Source organism: Watersipora subatra, chromosome 9 (assembly GCF_963576615.1).
Source record: "Watersipora subatra chromosome 9, tzWatSuba1.1, whole genome shotgun sequence".
Classification (NCBI taxonomy): Eukaryota; Metazoa; Bryozoa; class Gymnolaemata; order Cheilostomatida; family Watersiporidae; genus Watersipora; species Watersipora subatra.
Window position 1 is genome coordinate 23,021,252 of NC_088716.1, and position 17,501 is coordinate 23,038,752.

General features: G+C 34.5%; 2 protein-coding genes across 2 annotated transcripts in view; one reads left to right on the top strand and one right to left on the bottom strand.

Annotated features, from left to right (window-relative positions):
- LOC137404906 (NFX1-type zinc finger-containing protein 1-like) overlaps positions 1–649 on the top strand; it is a 69,243-nt gene extending 68,594 nt beyond the window's left edge. The window contains exons 23-24 of the mRNA XM_068091132.1: positions 4–110; positions 620–649. Of these exons, the coding sequence (XP_067947233.1) occupies positions 4–110; positions 620–649 (137 nt within the window). The remainder of the gene's footprint in view (positions 1–3; positions 111–619) is intronic.
- A 74-nt stretch (positions 650–723) lies between these two features.
- LOC137404907 (piggyBac transposable element-derived protein 2-like) lies at positions 724–13,797 on the bottom strand. The gene is made up of 5 exons (XM_068091133.1): positions 13,624–13,797; positions 4,355–4,510; positions 2,760–4,073; positions 2,364–2,532; positions 724–842 (listed from the first exon to the last, which is right to left on the bottom strand). The coding sequence occupies exons 1-5, from the start codon at positions 13,795–13,797 to the stop codon at positions 724–726; spliced, it is 1,932 nt and encodes a 643-aa protein (XP_067947234.1).
- Positions 13,798–17,501: the final 3,704 nt, after the last annotated feature.

Genomic DNA, 17,501 nt, shown 5'->3' on the forward strand with positions numbered 1-17,501 from the left:
CAGGTCAGATTGTAAACCACATTATGGACAAATCTGAAGAAAACGGACATGACTTTAGTGACTTTGAATCAGAGTCTAGTTCTGATGATTGTGATGATCGATCTTTTCAGGTACACTGTCACTAAAGTCATGGCAACCACTACAGCATCAACGAAAGAATCAATAATTATTATTGATGTAACCGAGTCATTGTTAGTACCATTTTGTGCACACTTCTTTCCTGATCAGTTTCTATTATGGGTTCCTAAAGACCAAAGAATGTCAAGTAGGCAGTCAGATAGAAGTGGCGTTCAATTAAAGGGTGTCACTATATTTTTAAGTCCCTCTCTTATAGTAGCGCTCTATTATAAGTGGCATTCAAATAAAAGTGGCATTCATATAGAGGTTTTACGTTAATTATTGTAATGCTTCTATAGTTATGAGACGTATGCAATTTGAATTCAGACACTTCATGTGTACCCCATTAAGTACATGCATGTGCATTAAATACACAAACACCTTTTATGGCTGTCTCAGCTGCCCACAAGATTGTTGGGCAAAGGTTGAGCAGAAGTGCTCTAATAAATGTGCTACACATGTTAGCACATCTGTTGTACTTTCTGCACTTGCTACATTTTAGATGCTCGCGGCGATGTACAAGGAATTGTAATGAGCTTGTTGAGAAGATGTGCTCCAAATGCTGTGAGATGAAAACGATGAAATGTCATTTGGCTACATATATGCTCAACTTGTCAGTTGCAAGTTTGAAGTACAGCTATCAGTGTGACACACCATGTGACTCTGTGCTGCCATGTGGTCACAAGTGTCCTGGAACTTGTTATGAGTGGTAGGTCTAACTGTACCTGTTATTAGTGGTAGGTCTAACTGTATCTGTTACAAGTGGTAGGTCTAACTGTATCTGTTACAAGTGGTAGGTCTAACTGTACCTGTTATAAATGGTGGGTCTAACTGTATCTGTTTTAAGTGGTAGGTCTAACTGTACCTGCTATAAGTGGTAGGTCTAACTGTATCAGTTATAAGTGGTAGGTCTAACTGTACCTGTTATAAGTGGTAGGTCTAACTGTACCTGTTATAAGTGGTAGGTGTAACTGTACCTGTTATATGTGGTAGGTGTAACTGCACCTGTTATAAGTGGTAGGTCTAACTGTACCTGCTATAAGTGGCAGGTCTAACTGTACCTGCTATAAGTGGTAGGTCTAACTGTATCTGATATAAGTGGTAGGTCTAACTGTATCTGTTACAAGTGGTAGGTCTAACTGAACCTGTTATAAATGGTTGGTCTAACTGTATCTGTTTTAAGTGGTAGGTCTAACTGTACCTGTTATAAGTGGTAGGTCTAACTGTATCTGTTACAAGTGGTAGGTCTAACTGTATCTGTTATAAGTGGTAGGTCTAACTGTATCCGTTATAAGTGGCAGGTCTATCTGTATCTGTTATAAGTAGTAGGGCTAACTGTACCTGTTTTAAGTAATAGGGCTAACTGTACCTGTTATAAGTGGTAGGTCTAACTATATATGTTATAAGTGGTAGGTCTAACTGTATCTGTTACAAGTGGTAGGTCTAACTGTATCTGTTATAAGTGGTAGGTCTAACTGTATCCGTTATAAGTGGCAGGTCTATCTGTATCTGTTATAAGTAGTAGGGCTAACTGTACCTGTTTTAAGTAATAGGGCTAACTGTACCTGTTTTAAGTGGTAGGTCTAATTGTACCTGCTATAAGTGGCAGGTATAACTGTACCTGTTATAAGTGGCAGATCTAACTGTACCTGTTATAAGTGGCAGGTCTCACTGTACCTGTTATAAGTGGTAGGTCTAACTGTACTTGTTATATGTGGTAGGTCTAACTGTACCTGTTATAAGTGGCAGGTGTAACTGTATCTGTTATAAATTGTAGGGCTAACTGTACCTGTTTTAGCCCTGTTAAGCCCAGAGGTATAAGTATTGATTCTAAAATTATTTCATTGGTTTATATGAGCTGAAAGGAAGATTTTGACCTAATTACCAAAAAAAAATTTCATAATAGGTAATATACATTGTTTTTTATAAATGTTGCATATACGCAACATTGGGCTATAAGTGAATGAAAACAACAGCTATTTTCATTGTTAACAAGCATAATGTATTGTTGAAAGCCACAAAGTAAATGCCAACAGAACATGTATAATTACAATAATAATGATAATAAAAATAGTATGACATGATGGTTAGAAAATTATTTTATGATATCAAAAGGTCTGATAATTTCCACTACTACTTTTTATGGAAGTTTGTGAAGCAGTTTCTATCCTCCGTAAAACATAATCGAACTTCACATTTTGTACATACAGTTGTAGTATAACTGTTCTTTAGCTTGCAATGCCTACATCTACCCCTGCTCTCACATTTTCCTGGCCAGTGGCCTATGTTGTCAAATCTAACATCCTCATTGACAACTACCACCTTAGAAATTTTCTTAGCTGCTGCTGAATCATCTAAGGATGGCCGACCTCTCTTCACTGTATTGACATTTATCAAAGCATCAGCTACACCAGCCTACAACGTGTACCATTACAATTTACCCCAAATAAGAGTTGCATTTTTTGTTATATGCAAAATTCAGAAGTCACTATCAGCATATAGGTACATCTACAGCACATCTAAATTGTTTTATTATACAATGCGGTATAGGTGTATTATATCATATACATAAATATATGTACATTTATGTAGGATATTATCTGGTATTATAACAAGTATGAACTGATTACATTTATGTTTACCTGAAATTTCCTTCTGCTAAGCATTTCTTTCTTGGGTAGTCCTAGCAGCCGATGTTCTCTCCTATATATGTTCCAGGCATTTACCATGGCTAATGTTACAATATGCCAAAACAAATACATATACCATCTTCTTGACCTTAGCTTGAATCGATAAGCTGCAGTAAAAGAATCTAGGAGATCAACGCCGCCCATGCTTTGGTTGTAGCTTGCTACTATAGCTGGCATTGCAAAGTACTCATAGTTCTTTTTACTCTTTACCCATCTCCTGACTTGCTGTGTTGGCTCAACACCTGTGACAGAAGAAAGCAGGCTGACTGCCCTATTATCATACCATCGCACTGCAATGATGTTATGGTTTTGATCTACTCGATAATCGATGGTACCACGCCCTTTTTTCTTTAGCTCTTTTTCTTGCAGTAGCGCACATTGGCCCATTCTATTTTTTCTTACTGTCCCTGTGTATCTCATCCCTCTTTCATTTAGAGCAGTTATCAATCCCATACTAGTAAAAAAGTTATCAGCAAATATTTTGTAATTAGAATTATATTTCAATGATTCCGTGAGTTTTGGAACAACATCAGCTCCTTGGCCTAATGCACTTCTTTGACCTGTTCCACCTTGGTAGACGTCAAAGTCATATAAAATGCCAGCTGGGTCAGCCCTTCCCCAAATTTTAAACCCCCACGGATGTGGCTTTCCTTTTATGTACTGCTGTATGGGGTTTGTCTTTCCTCTAAACTCGCACATCATTTCATCAATGCTGACGTTTTCTTCTGGTGTAAGTTTGAGGCAGTTTTCTCTAAACGATTCTAGCCAAGGTCGCACTTTCCAAAGTTTATCCTTCTGCTTGTTTTCGTCACTGACTGTAAGATTGTTGACCACATGCAGCTTGGTGAGCAAGTCACGAAATCTATTTCTGCCTATAGCGGTGCTGACAGGAGGGTAGCTGGTTTCAATCTCCCAGTATTGTCTGACTGATGACATTCTAACTAAACCCATGTGAAAATACACCCCAAAAATCTTTTCAATTTCCTTGTGGTCAGTTTGAACGGAAGTTCCAGTTTTCTGAACACTATAAATGTTGGTCTGCTGTACAATATTGTCAATCATTTCTGTAGAAATGAACCGCCTAAAATATTCCAATGGGGTGTGAGTCGCTCCATCTACTGGTGGTTCAGGTTTTGGACCAGTGAAATCCAATGCAGATGGTGTGAAATTAGCCTTGAGCCACCGATATTCTCTCCTCTGCCCCCGAACTGCATTCCCATTTGTTGGTTCCTCTTCTTCTTCATCTTCTGATTCATTATCAGACTCCTTGCAAAAAAAATGTCAACGTCAGCTTCCATGTATCAGTAAAATTTTGTTACCCGAGTATCATAGGCTATTGCAAATGTCTATAAATGTATTTACATGGGCATATGCTTATTATGGATGTATACACTATATTATACTGTAGTATATGTACATAAATTAGTATGTACGCTGTATAAGGACAGTTGCAGATATGTGGATATATGTGGAGGCCTATATAACTTATATTGTACATGTATGTACATTAGTGAATATATGAATAATTTGTTATAAAATGCATATACCTGTTGTAGTTGCAAGTTAGTTGTTTGTTGGGTAGCATCAAAATCATCATCGTCATCACTTTCTAGTCCTTCATAGTCACTGCTAGTTCCATCTATCTCATCTAATACATTGTCCACAGTCATCCTGCGATGTTGAGCCATGATTTTATAGTATACCTACATAACAAAATAAAGAGATACAGGTATTATAAATAGTTATACTAATAAGATATTATTGTATAACTATATATTTCTAAAGCCAGACCATACTTTCTTATAAATGTTCAATGTGATTTTATTTATGTTATAATTATTATTCGAAACTTTATTACAAATTTCCCTTTATGAAAATGCAAATTGTAATATTATTATTATATATGAAATCTCAATGTCTGTATCATGATATACCTAATATTTTATACATGATTGAAAAATGTAGCTTCCTCATTGTTACAAAGCATCTGATATTTATCACTATGACCATATTCTTTGTTGTGCACAAGTCCCAATGTTGCGCTGGCGCAACACATAGTTTGACACACACAAAAAAGATGTTATAGACTAAATTTATGCAACATAAATAGTTTATACAGTTAAACTACCTTTGCACTTGAGTCTAATGTAAAAAAATTCTAAAGTTCTTACCTGAGAAGAAGCAAGGACAGCTAAGCTAAAATGGCAACTTTTCCCTCTTTTTGATATAGTCACATGGGCAACTTTGAAACACCCTCCTAGGTCACATGATTGATGTAACCAACAAAAATCCTTGGAATCCTTGTAGAAAACATGCATTAGGATAAGACAAATCCAGTTTTAATGCCACAGCAATATTAACTTGGTACTAAATTGCCTACAAAGTTTGTGTTGCGTATACGCAACACAGGGCCTAACAGGGTTAAGTAGTAGGGCTAACTGTACCTGTTTCAAGTGGTAGGTCTAACTGTAAAGACAATGTCATGAATCTCCTCAGTATTGAAACAAACGCATTAATAATTGTTTTAAGGATTTTTAAAAACTTTTTAAGCAGTATTTGGGAGTACAGTATAACCTCACTTTGCACGGTTAATCACGGGAGTTGTGCCCCTACGATAAGTGAAAATCTAAAAATTATAATCTAATAAATAATAAATAAATAATCCTTTCTAATAAAATCCCTTTTCCATATATCGTAAGCATGTAACTCCTTTTCTTAAGAGTTGTTAGACACTTTTGAGTCTCGATGGCATTTAAGAGACACGATAAAGGGTGTCACAAGCAATACACCTTTGAACAGTGGCAACTGCTATCACAATAATGCTCGTAGAGGGATCTTAATAGGCCAGAGTATGAGAGAAATTTATGCATTTCATGTGTTCTAGTTTTTTAATTATCATTTATGCTTAACTATTAAAAATTTAATGAATTCTTTTTATAAACCTGTTAAGTACTGAAGCTTTGAAAGCTAAACCGCAATGTAGTGAAGGATTACTGTAATTGTATTTGGATGCTTGTAATGGAGCAGTCAAGGAGTGTTATGTAATGTATTTGTGAATATTTACATATGCTGTAGTAATGAAAGTCATCAAAACTGTCCAAAGATTTGTGGAAAGAGACTTAGATGTGGCCATAATTGTGATAAACCTTGTCAAGATTGTATCGACAATGGAGGCTGCAAAACATGCTCACAGAGTTGTCTCATCAGGTAAGTAAATATCAAATTTCTGTAAGTCACTGTTCCTGTATGTACTGAACATTCCTGCTACTCTGCTTCTGTGGTTTTAAACAAGTTGTGAGTAGCAAAAACCAGTAAAGTGTTGCCAATTGAATTGAGTACAGTGCACCCCGATTTATGACGTCCCTGTTTCACTGTTTTGTTTTCCTCACAATATGGAGCGCAACGTTTTCCTGTCCTCGAGTTACGATTTTTTTCCACCATACGAAATCGACCAAAATGTTCTCTCAAAATACAAATTCTGCAGTCAACGTGCTGCATATGTTGGAATCACAAAAATGTCAATATGCTATTTCCCAAAATCCCTATAACAACACCCAAAAAGGGATGCGATTCTTTCAGATTACTAACCTAAAAGCATTTTTAGGTTAGTAATCTGAATTCCTAAATTGTTAGTGGATTATATGATGTCTTTTAATGTGGATGCATATTTTAGTGAGAAAAAAACAAAGCATTCAAAACACTTTTTGTGAGTTTCTTGTATTCCTCTAGGCTGTATCCAAATTGCTATAACCTTGCTCTCAGGTTATTTACTATGATTAGCATTCTATGTCTACTATATCGTAAAAATAATGTATAAGCCCTAATGCATATTTGCAAGTGTATGCACTTATTGCATATAATGTACTTGGGTGTTTTTGCCTCATTAATTTGACCACCTTTAGGAGCTCACTTTAAATTCTTTAGGACTATTTCATAACTTTGCATGTACATTTGCAATATAAATATTATGTAATATACATTATATAGGTTATTATATAACATTGTATATCATTTTATATATCATATATATATTTGTATACTACAATTTTATATATATTTCTTAAAGTATGTCTGTGGATATATGGGTCTGCGTGTGTGTCTGCGTGTCACTCCAGCTCTAGATCTTAAAATCTTGATATTAAAGTTCCATGAACCGATGGATTTGAACTCACGAAAAATGCATCGACAAGTCTCTTATTCGAACGCTTTACTACTGAGCTAGAACGCCATAGTTATTAGATAAGTTTTCATATAGCGGATACACCATACACGTGTTAATTATTTTAGCTTTGCGTCCACGAGTTACGATGCTCCTGTTCAGAAATATTTCTAAACCTAAGTATATGCAACGCGATGCTTATTTGTTTTTATTTGTTAGGGCTAATTTATTCGGCCCCACGATATCGACAGTAATTTATCTCAAACTTAAAATTTGGCGATTTGGGTACTGATTATATACAGTGAAAATTCGTTTCTCAACCAACTCAGTTTTCGACCAAAGATTTTGAGATTTGTTCATCACGGAGCTCGAACATAAATTCGGTTTTCGACCAAACCGGAGCATGAGCAATGAAATTAGAACTGCTCCGGAAACATCCGTTAACAAGTGGAGAAGCAATTTACGTTTCATAAATTCTTTACGTAAAGGGAGAAACCATTAAAGACGACGTCTCCTCTACCGAAGAGATTTGCCAGGGAGACAACTCCTCCTGTCGAGTTACCCTAAATTGTTTTGGAGGAGGATTCTCCTTTAAAGATGTGAGGTAAACATGCCATCGTTGTTTATATTTCTTTTTCCTTACGATTTTTGTTGTAACTGATCTGTTGCTTTTTTTGCTGTTTCATTATCAATTTCTGAAATTTTTGGTATTGTATCTTAACCTTTAATGTTTTTGATGTTTTAGGAGCCAAACGAACGAAATGTTTACTTTTGTTTTCTTTTTCCATCATCATAAATAGAAAACCTTTAATTAAAATTAAACACAATTTATATCTACCTGTTTTTATTTATAGTATGCAGTTCACAGTACAGCTTATGGTGTAAAATGTTGAAAAAATACTATATTGAAGTTGTTTTCCTGCCTTGGAAGGGATTAAAGTTTACATAAATTTATTCTAATGAGAAAAATGGTTTCGGATCTCGAACAACTCAGTTTTTGAACAACCTTTTCGAACGGATTATGTTCGAGAACCGAGGTTCCACTGTACGTTATTAAAAGATATACTGTACGTCACTGAAAGTTGTGAAATTTTAAATTTACAGTGGTTTGAAAATCTTTACAGTTGTTTTATGTACTTTTAATTTAGTTGTCCTGCACAAAACCTTTTCCTCATGATATGAAGTTTGAAAGTTAAAGTTGTTTGAAAAAGTTTGAAAACATTTACAGTTGTTTTTGTTTTCTCTCTTAATTTATTTCAACTACATAAAACACTTTTCTCATGATATATAGTCTGAAAGTTAAAGTGGCAAATGTTGTTATATGTTAAATGCAAATAAATTTTCGGTCCAAACACTTTTTATTACCGGAGCAACGCCGGGTAATAAAGCTAGTTACATATATTAGCGAAATGCCTGGCATTGTACGGGTATTAAAAAACAGTTCATAAACAGTGGCAGGTTATGTAGTTGCCTGCCACTTGTCATTAGCCTGGCACATCGATATTAGCTGGCTATTAACCACCATGCCAACAATATATGGTCTGACAACTAATTCTTTAGTTTCTTTTCTATTTCTAAACATGTTTTGACCATCTTTAAAATATTTGTCATAACATTGGTGGGGTACCTTCACTGGGTTCTCATGTTTTGAATGGATTCGGAGTTGACCTCTGCTGATGAACTCACACCTTACCTTTTCAGCAATTCGGAGTTACCCAATATATCAATTTTTCCCTGACTCGCAATGTACTTGTCGAAACATAAATTGTTAAAGTAGACTCGCTTTCGGGTCACAGTCGCTTTTTAATTTACGTTTCATACATCTGTTACAATAACTGAGACAGGATACCTGATGAGTATTTTATTTTTTTATTTTTTGTGTTGCTGCCCTCCATATTACAAACTAGCAACAGAATTTTATACTTGCTATACAGTTATTACTTAAGAGGTCGCATGAATGATAGTCTTTTTTATGATGATAATGGATTCTATATTGACTTGAATAGGACAAAAACTTTTATTTGCAGACAAGATGAAAGTGTGATATTAATAAAATAGATTTGGTCAACACAAGAAAATATGATGTTACACAATGTTGTAACTATAAACCATAATAAAATAAATAAAAAGGTAATTATTTCTTTACCGTTTTATGAACCCATTGTTTGCCATAGTAGTAAAAAGATACCCTCATGGTGGTGTAATGAAATACGCTAAGTTTTCCTACCTTCTCTGAAAAGAGCTTAGCCAGACATTATCGATTTGAATCTTTCTACAGTGGACGTTTATGTTATGTTGAATAATAGTCTCGCAGCGAATGCCTTCGCACAAATTTAGCGAAGTGAAATGGCATCGAATCCGTTCGGACTATATGGTTTCTATGATTTGGAGTGGAAGAAAAATCTGAATCCATTTGAAGCAGAGAAACCCAGTGATTGAGACATGTCCCAATATGCCCCACAGTGAGTTTAACAATAAATTTTGTTTCATCTTATATTTTGCTTCTGGTGAAAAAGCATCTACATAATTAGCTTACAATTTCAGTGTACTCATTTAAAACTTTATTTAATAGTAATATACATTCATACCAAAATAATGCTATTAATTGCATGATACAAAATTCACTTTTACCTATGAAAATAATGTTTTAATCCAACAAGTTTCAAAAACTTCTAGAAGCTAGGATAGAAAATGGCTACTCAGGGATATAGTATAGTTTATACTTATATACAATGTAGTTCCAAAAATGTACTTTTGAAAAAAGTGAAACTAAGATCAGGTGTGATGCAAACATGTTTTCCATTGGCTCAACCCAAACAGGTGATTATCTACTTTCGATTAAGCGGAGACTTGATAGGCTAATTATACAACTACTTACCAATAATCAGAAACGTTTTGTACCAAGCCTGCAAAAGCCGCTCCATTTCTGCAACCTTTTGCTCTGATAGTTTCCTATGGCGTGTTATGATATATAGGGTCAGCATATATGTGAGATAAGACTATATGCGGAGATATACACTAGCTATAGAGCTTGTGGGTATGCATATATATATATATATTATATATATATATATATTATATATATACCCACAATATATTATATTGTGGGTATATATATTAGATATATATATACCCACAAGGTATATATATATAAATATATATAAATATATATATATATATATATGTATATATATATATATATATATCTACTATATAAACGGCAATCATTGTCTATCTGTCTGTCTGTCTATCTGCTGCCTTATAGAGTACCATACTTTTCCGACTATTAGCCGCTACTAGGTATCTAGGGCGCGTTAACAGGAATCTCCGGTTAGTACACGTCTTCATTATACATAACCTAATAATCGTTTGCCAGTTTTCATACAAAAATGACGTAATAATTACAACTCTATGGCTTTCCTTCAGTTTCATGACACGCGATGCTTTTTTGTCCTCGACGTATTAGGGCTATTTTATTTTCGGCAAAACGATATCGACAATAGACTCTTTCGTTATTAGAATTTTATTAACTCTATGAAACGCGATGCCGTTTTTGTGAACCTCTATTTTTGACTTTTCTTAAGGTTCAATTGCTAAATCGCTGTTAAGGTCACTACTTTTCACGCAAACAATTGTAGTACATGTACCTCGAATAGGAATAGCGTTTAGATTCTCTCACCTTCGATCAGACAAAGACACTACAATATTTTATTTTTACATAACATATCGTCGTACTAGTATCGTCGTAATCAGAGTTTTGATGGATAGCTATTGGTGGAACAGTAACTTTTTATACGCACACTTCTATGCAAGAATTGTTATTATTAATTCAACATATTCACGAATTTTATTTGGTTTTCTCAGTTCGTATTAATTGTATTATTACCGAATCATATCATATTGTAATCGTAGCAAAACAGACTCAATTTAGCTATTACTTGCTAGTTATTTCACTGTTACATCTAAACCCTTTATAGTCGTTTTATTTTCAAAATTGATTTGACCTGCACGAAACATTTTTTTCATGATATGAAGTTTCAAAGTCGTTTGACAAAGTAAGTTTGAAAACCTTTACAGTTGTCTTAGGTAGAATGACAAATGTTGTTATATGTTAAATACAAATCAATTTTCTGTTCAGTTTTTTTATTACCCGGGCAATGCTGGGTTGTACACAGCTAGATGTATTAGCTTACTGTTATATCTGATATCAGCCATGTACAGATAGACGTAAAGAAAATAACAAGTTATATCATCATATGGCTCACTTAACAAACTCCCAGAGTTACGACATCCACAAATCTCATCTTTGGGATTAATGCCATCACATGACAACCCACCCATTCCACTGTCTGAACATGAAGAACGTTACATTGGAAGATTCAAGATTATTGCAAAAAAGCCAGTTATTGAATCCCAGATTAAAATCCTAAAAACGGCATCACACCCCCAGTCAACGACAACACCCAGACGATAACAACTTTCGGCATGCGGTACGAAGATCCGCGTCTGGTGCCAAGCTACACCAGACAAGGATTAAAACTGAAAATTAAAAGTGATGAAACCCTTGCTGACGGAAATACAACAGGACATAGCTAGGAACCCCCAAAATTACAAAACCCAGAATTGAAGAATAGAAACTTATAGTTCCACCATTGGGCACTAAGGCTAACTCTCAACCCATATATAAGGACGCATATTTACCCATATACTTCACTCTTCAATACAAGCTTCTTCACAGCGGTCAGACGTGTCAGCAGAAGAAATGGAAGAGTCAACTTTAGGAGAACAAAAGGGGGTGACTATATTCTAAGTCTCTAGAAATTTACTTGTATACTTTTATAAGTTTAGTCTAAAGTGCAACTTATTATATATTTTCTTGTTCTTAAATAATCATAAGGTATTGTGAAACCCCTCTTTGCATACCTTAGGAATTTCCTTATCTCAGAGCATAGTCCTAGATTCTCACATCTAGGAGGGTCTTTTATAAGATCCTGAATACTTAATCAACGAAACATTGGTTAACAGTCATTGGTCAGGATTAAGCCTATCTGAGTTTATTATAATAATTTAGCAGTGCATCTGCTCATGACAATAAACCTGAGCTTACTCCCTAACCGTTGTAAGATTACTTGGTAGGATAATCCAATACTATCAATAATCAACACAACATTTCCCATCTTTCCTTTTAAACCTAACCAATTAGTTTTTCGTAATTAATTTCAAATTTTACAACAAACATTTGTAAGATCACTGTAAGATTTATCGTGTAAGATTGCAAGTATCAGTTATTCTCCACTCTCTTATATTTACATACATTTACATACTTTGAGAACTATACATATATAGAAGATATATAATTTTAAATTCTCTTATTACATTTAAAAACTTCTTATGACTTTTGAATTTATAATATAAGTTTTTTAAAGTTTGTTTCATCATTGTTATTATTTCAACTTGCATTCTTTTAAACATAAATTGAGTATCGTGTTTGAAGTTAAAACATTATTCATTTTCCTATCACTGTTATTATTACTTGATTAGTTTCCAATCTTTATTATTAATATTATTCTTTTATTCAACCATTTTTAGCAGGCATTGTTCTAATAAAATTTCAACTACAAAATACTATGATATTCTGTCGTATTTTTTAATATCGTCGTATTCAAAAAATTGATGGATAGTTTCTGGTGGGACAGTAACCTTCTTATGCCCACACACTTCTATGCAAGAATTGTTATTATTGATTCAACATATTCACAAATTTTATTTTGTTTTCTCAGTTTGTATTAATTGTATCATTACCGTATCATCTTTTATTATAATTGTTGCAAAACTGACTTAATTTAGCTATTACTTGCTAATTATTTGAAATTTACATCTAATCCCTTTTACAATTGTTTTATTCTTTTTAATTTATTAGACTGGCAAAAAACCTTTTTCTCATGATATGAAATTTGAAAGTTACAGTTGTTTGACAAAGTTTGATAAACTTTACAGTTGTTTTTATTTTTTCTTAAATTATTTTAACTACACAAAACACTTTTCTCATGATAGGTTACCTATCATGTTTTCTCATGTTACCTATGTACATTGTAGTTTGAATGTTAGAATAGCAAATGTTGTTATATTTGTTAAATACAAATAGATTTTCTGTGCAAAGACTTTTGTATTATCCGGGTACAAGTACAGCTTATGGTGTAAAATATTGAAAAGATACTTTACCGAAGTTGTTTTCTCGCCTTGAAGCGGATTAAAGTTTACATTATTTTATTTTGATGGGAAAAATTGTTTCAAATCTCTAACTTCTGGAACTGATTATGTTCGAGAACTGAGGTTCCACTATACGTTATCAAAAGATATAGGTCGCTGAAAGTTATGAAGTTTTAAATTTACATTGGTTTGAAAACCTTTACAGTTGTTTTATTTATTTTTAAATCAGTTGTCCTGCACAAAACCTTTTCTTCATGATAAAAAGTTTGAAAGTTGTAGTTGTTTGAAAAAGTTTGAAAACCTTTACAGTTGTTTTATTATCTCTCTTAATTTATTTCAACTACACAAAACACTTCATTCAGGATATTTAGTTTGAAAGTTAGAATGGCAAATGTTGTTATATGTTAAATACAAATCAATTTTGTGTGCAAAGACTTTTTTTACTACCCAGGCAACGCCGGGTAGCACAGCTAGGCTTGAGGCCGTGGCGCCACTCGGGGATGCGCGGGAGACCTTGTTTGCCCCGAGTACAGCGAGAGTCTCCAGCGAATGGAAAGTCTCGCGGCTTTCCAGATGATTGAGTTGGCGAGTGCTAGGCGATTGATTGCGAGTGCGAGGCATTTGGTTGCAAGACGATTGGTTGCGAGTGCAAGGTGATTGATTGCAAGGCGAGTGGGAGGTGATTGCAAGGCAAGTGCGAGGCGATTCATTGCGAGGAGAGTGCAAGGCGATTGATTGCGAGGCGCGCAGGCCGATTGAGTGCGAGATGACTGCAAGAGCGCGATTGTCAACTGGTCGGCGAGTAAAGACTGGTCAGCCGAGGCGGGGGCTCAGCGGCAGAAGTGCGCAATTGTCAACTGCAAATATAGACGAGGGTGAACGGATGCATAAATCTAGACAAGGGTGAACGGATGCATAAATCTAGACACATGAGTCTAGAATTTTTACTAGATTTTACACGCATCTAGCTGTAAGAGACATTGCAGATTTCTATTGTTCTCCCCAACATTGACATGTATATGTTCATAAATACTCTGATCAGGACAATTTCAGTAGACTGCATATTTGGAGTTGTTTTACCATATGAAAGACAACTCTCAATAAGCCTTATGCTGCCCGTAAATCTGCACCTGTAGGCGGGTAATGCAGCTAGTATATATATATATATATATATATATATATATATATATATATATATAAGTACAGTGTATATATATACGTTGTATATATATCTCTATATATATAATAATAGATGTATACAATAGAGCTTGTATAAAGCTGTTATAAAGCTTGTATTCAATTTGTTTAAAGTATTCAAAACGCACAAATGTATGCTGGAATTTGAATACTAGAGGCAAAAGTTAAAGGTTGGCTTGCAACAAAATAACATTACATTTACTTGGTATCGAAAGGCTCACCATGTTTTACTCCGTTGTGTTTTAGGTGCAAAATATGTGGAAATGTTATTACAAGCTCTGAAAAGCTCAAAAACGAACAGTTAATTGCAGCCATCACGAAAACGCCGTCAATTGAAATCCCTCTCTAAAGCGGCTCAAATGTTTCGTGGTTTAACATGATGTGTTTCTGTTTACACTTCCATGCAACCTCATTTGTCAAAATATTTTCGCAAATATACTTCACGCATTCAGTAAAACTATGTTTATTGTTCTTACGCGTCTATTTTGTTATCAATGTAATGCTGTCACTTTGAGTGCTGGTATCTCAAAACCTAGCCTAAAAATTAGTTTAATTTTTTAACTTTTGCTTGAAGGAGTGCATATCATCCTCTGATAAACATGAGGAGCCTGTTGGTCACCTGTGATAGTCGAAAAATGCTGCAGAAGTTGTTTGTGCCATTTGACAGAAAGTATGGGTCACATGATCAGATTATGAATAGATTATTAGACCAAGCTGAAATGACACTGTATATTTGTCTATATTCATCTATATTTGATAAGCATCTCTATTTGATAAGTATCTATGTTTGATAAGGGCTTTCCGGTAGAACCCAAAGTGTTTGTCATAAACTAGTGATACGAGACGTTTTATATTGAGCCCTTTATTGACCTTTCAGTTCACGTGATAGCATCACATTTCAAAACAATAACCACTTTGAGTTGAGTACGCCATCAAATTAAGGGATTCCAAACTACTTCTACAAACAACCTAGTTTGTTTGTAGAAGTTTGTTGTTTGTTTAGTTTGTTGTGGAAGTCAGTGAAATCAAACTGTTTGTTACAGATGTAGCCACGGTGTTAGGTGTTCTCAGCAATGTGCAAGCACTTGCGAGTTTATCATAACAACTGAAGACACCAAATGTCTGTTTGGATGCAAGCATGCCAAGTGTGAGAGAGACTGTGGAGATGCTTGCTCGATTGTACCATGTGACAAGTCATGTGACAAGATGCTCGAATGCAATCGCTGCCAAAAGGTTAGCCGCAGGTTGTCTGGCAACTTGTAGACTTAGCTATTATGTATAACAGTGTGGTAGGCAGTAGTTACTGTACTACTACTATTATATCATTATATATAACATGTCAGTGGCAAATGAAAACCATCAACTAGCAGGGATATATTGTTATACCTGTACTATGAAACAGCTACTAGTTCAACTACTTGTGCTATAAAATATGATATCATATATTTAATATCATATATGATATATATAATATAATTAATTAGTTGTCACTACCTTTTTTGACACATGTATTCCTAAATAATTATAATCTACCAATTGCTTTTGGCAAAGAACTCTTCCATATTTGACATCACGAAAAATATACCTTCCCTCACTTCTTAATTTTAATTGTTAATGCGTTGCTTCTTAGATTTACAAGGAAATAAATCTTAGCAACTATTGCTAGTGCAGCATTGAAAATTAATAAGTGTGAATACAGTTCTCAGACCTTTTACATATGTGACTAATTGACTACTTTGCTTTCTTTCAGCCATATCTTTGTGCTGGATTCTGTGGTGAGCTCTGCCCTAGAATGTGTCTGCAGTGTGACCAACCTCGAGTGATCAGAGCTCTAAGGAGCCAACTTCCTGTAGTTATTTCTAACATAACATCAGCAACAAGATGGGTTGTTTTAGCAGACTGTGAGCACCTCATTCCTGTAAGTCCTTGCTAGTTCTATAGGCTATAAGGAGGTTATCTTCCTATCTCGTTTATAATTTGCCATTCAAGGCACTTAGAATACTACCTTATGTCGATTATCTCTCATCAGTAGTGTTACCAAATATTTACATGCAGTGCGTAATACCTAATATAATTGATTCCTTTCCATAAATATTACCAATTACTTGATAACTAATCACAATCCTTTATCCTTAGTATTGCCAATTACTTTAAAAGTACAGTAGACGTTCCTATAATGTAAACCTCTTTTAACGTAAACTCCACATAATGTAAAGAATTTATGCAAAGGTTTTGCTTCGTATTATGTTAGAAATTCCATATAATGTAAAGCATTGAGTGAGTGCAAAATCTCAGATTCAATTTTAATAACGACAGTCCCGTAGTTGTCTGAAAATATCGTTTTCCTGCTTGCCATATTTGAGAGAGAAAATGTATGTATATTCGTATATGTATTATATGTAGTAGTGCCCTAGGAATCTAGTGTGCCGTAAGAGAATGTCAGGTGTGCTAATGGGACACAGAGAATAAGTATGAGTACAATTATTCAGAAATACCTAAAGGTGGTTAATTGGTGCAGATTTCACTCTACCAAGTTGAATGTGATGAGTTGGAGTCTCGTTAAAAACTGTCTTTGATTTTAGCTTTTAACTGTGTCTTTGGACAGATGGACAGACAGAAAGACAAAGAGAAATATTTTTATTTTTTTCAACATATACCTTCTTTTTAGCAGTGTAAGCTAAAAAAAGTCGTGCTGTCTAGAAAAAAAGTGAAAAAATCGATTTAAATTGGCATTGAAGGTGTGTGTTATCCTTAATTTTACATAAGGTTATCGTAAATAAGGTTATCGTAAATAAGGTTATCGTATATCGTATAGATTCCGATCTACGGCGGTTTCGTGATGGCATCGATTAACTGTTCGTTTTTGAGCTTTTAAGAGCTTGTAATCACATTTTCAGGTATTTTGCACCTACAACACAGCAGAGTGAGACAAGGATCTTTTGATACCAAATAACTGTAATGTGAATTTTGTTGCAAGTCAACCTTTAAGAAGATCTTAGAATGGATTAGGCAATTTACATCTTTTTTACTGTTTGTTTAACGTAAATTCTCCATAGCGTAAATTATTCCAGAACAGATCATTTATGTTGTAGGAGCGTCTACTGTACAGCACGATAATTCTTTACCTT

Coding starts and splice junctions, on each gene's coding strand:
- LOC137404907 (XM_068091133.1), bottom strand. CDS start 13,797: ATGCCTCGCACTCGCAATCAATCGCCTAGCACTCGCCAACTCAATCAT. Junction 4,511..13,623: donor TGCTACCCGGCGTTGCCTGG/GTAGTAAAAAAA, acceptor TTTGTTATGTAG/GTATACTATAAAATCATGGC. Junction 843..2,363: donor ATGTGAGAGCAGGGGTAGAT/GTAGGCATTGCA, acceptor CACTAATAACAG/GTACAGTTAGACCTACCACT.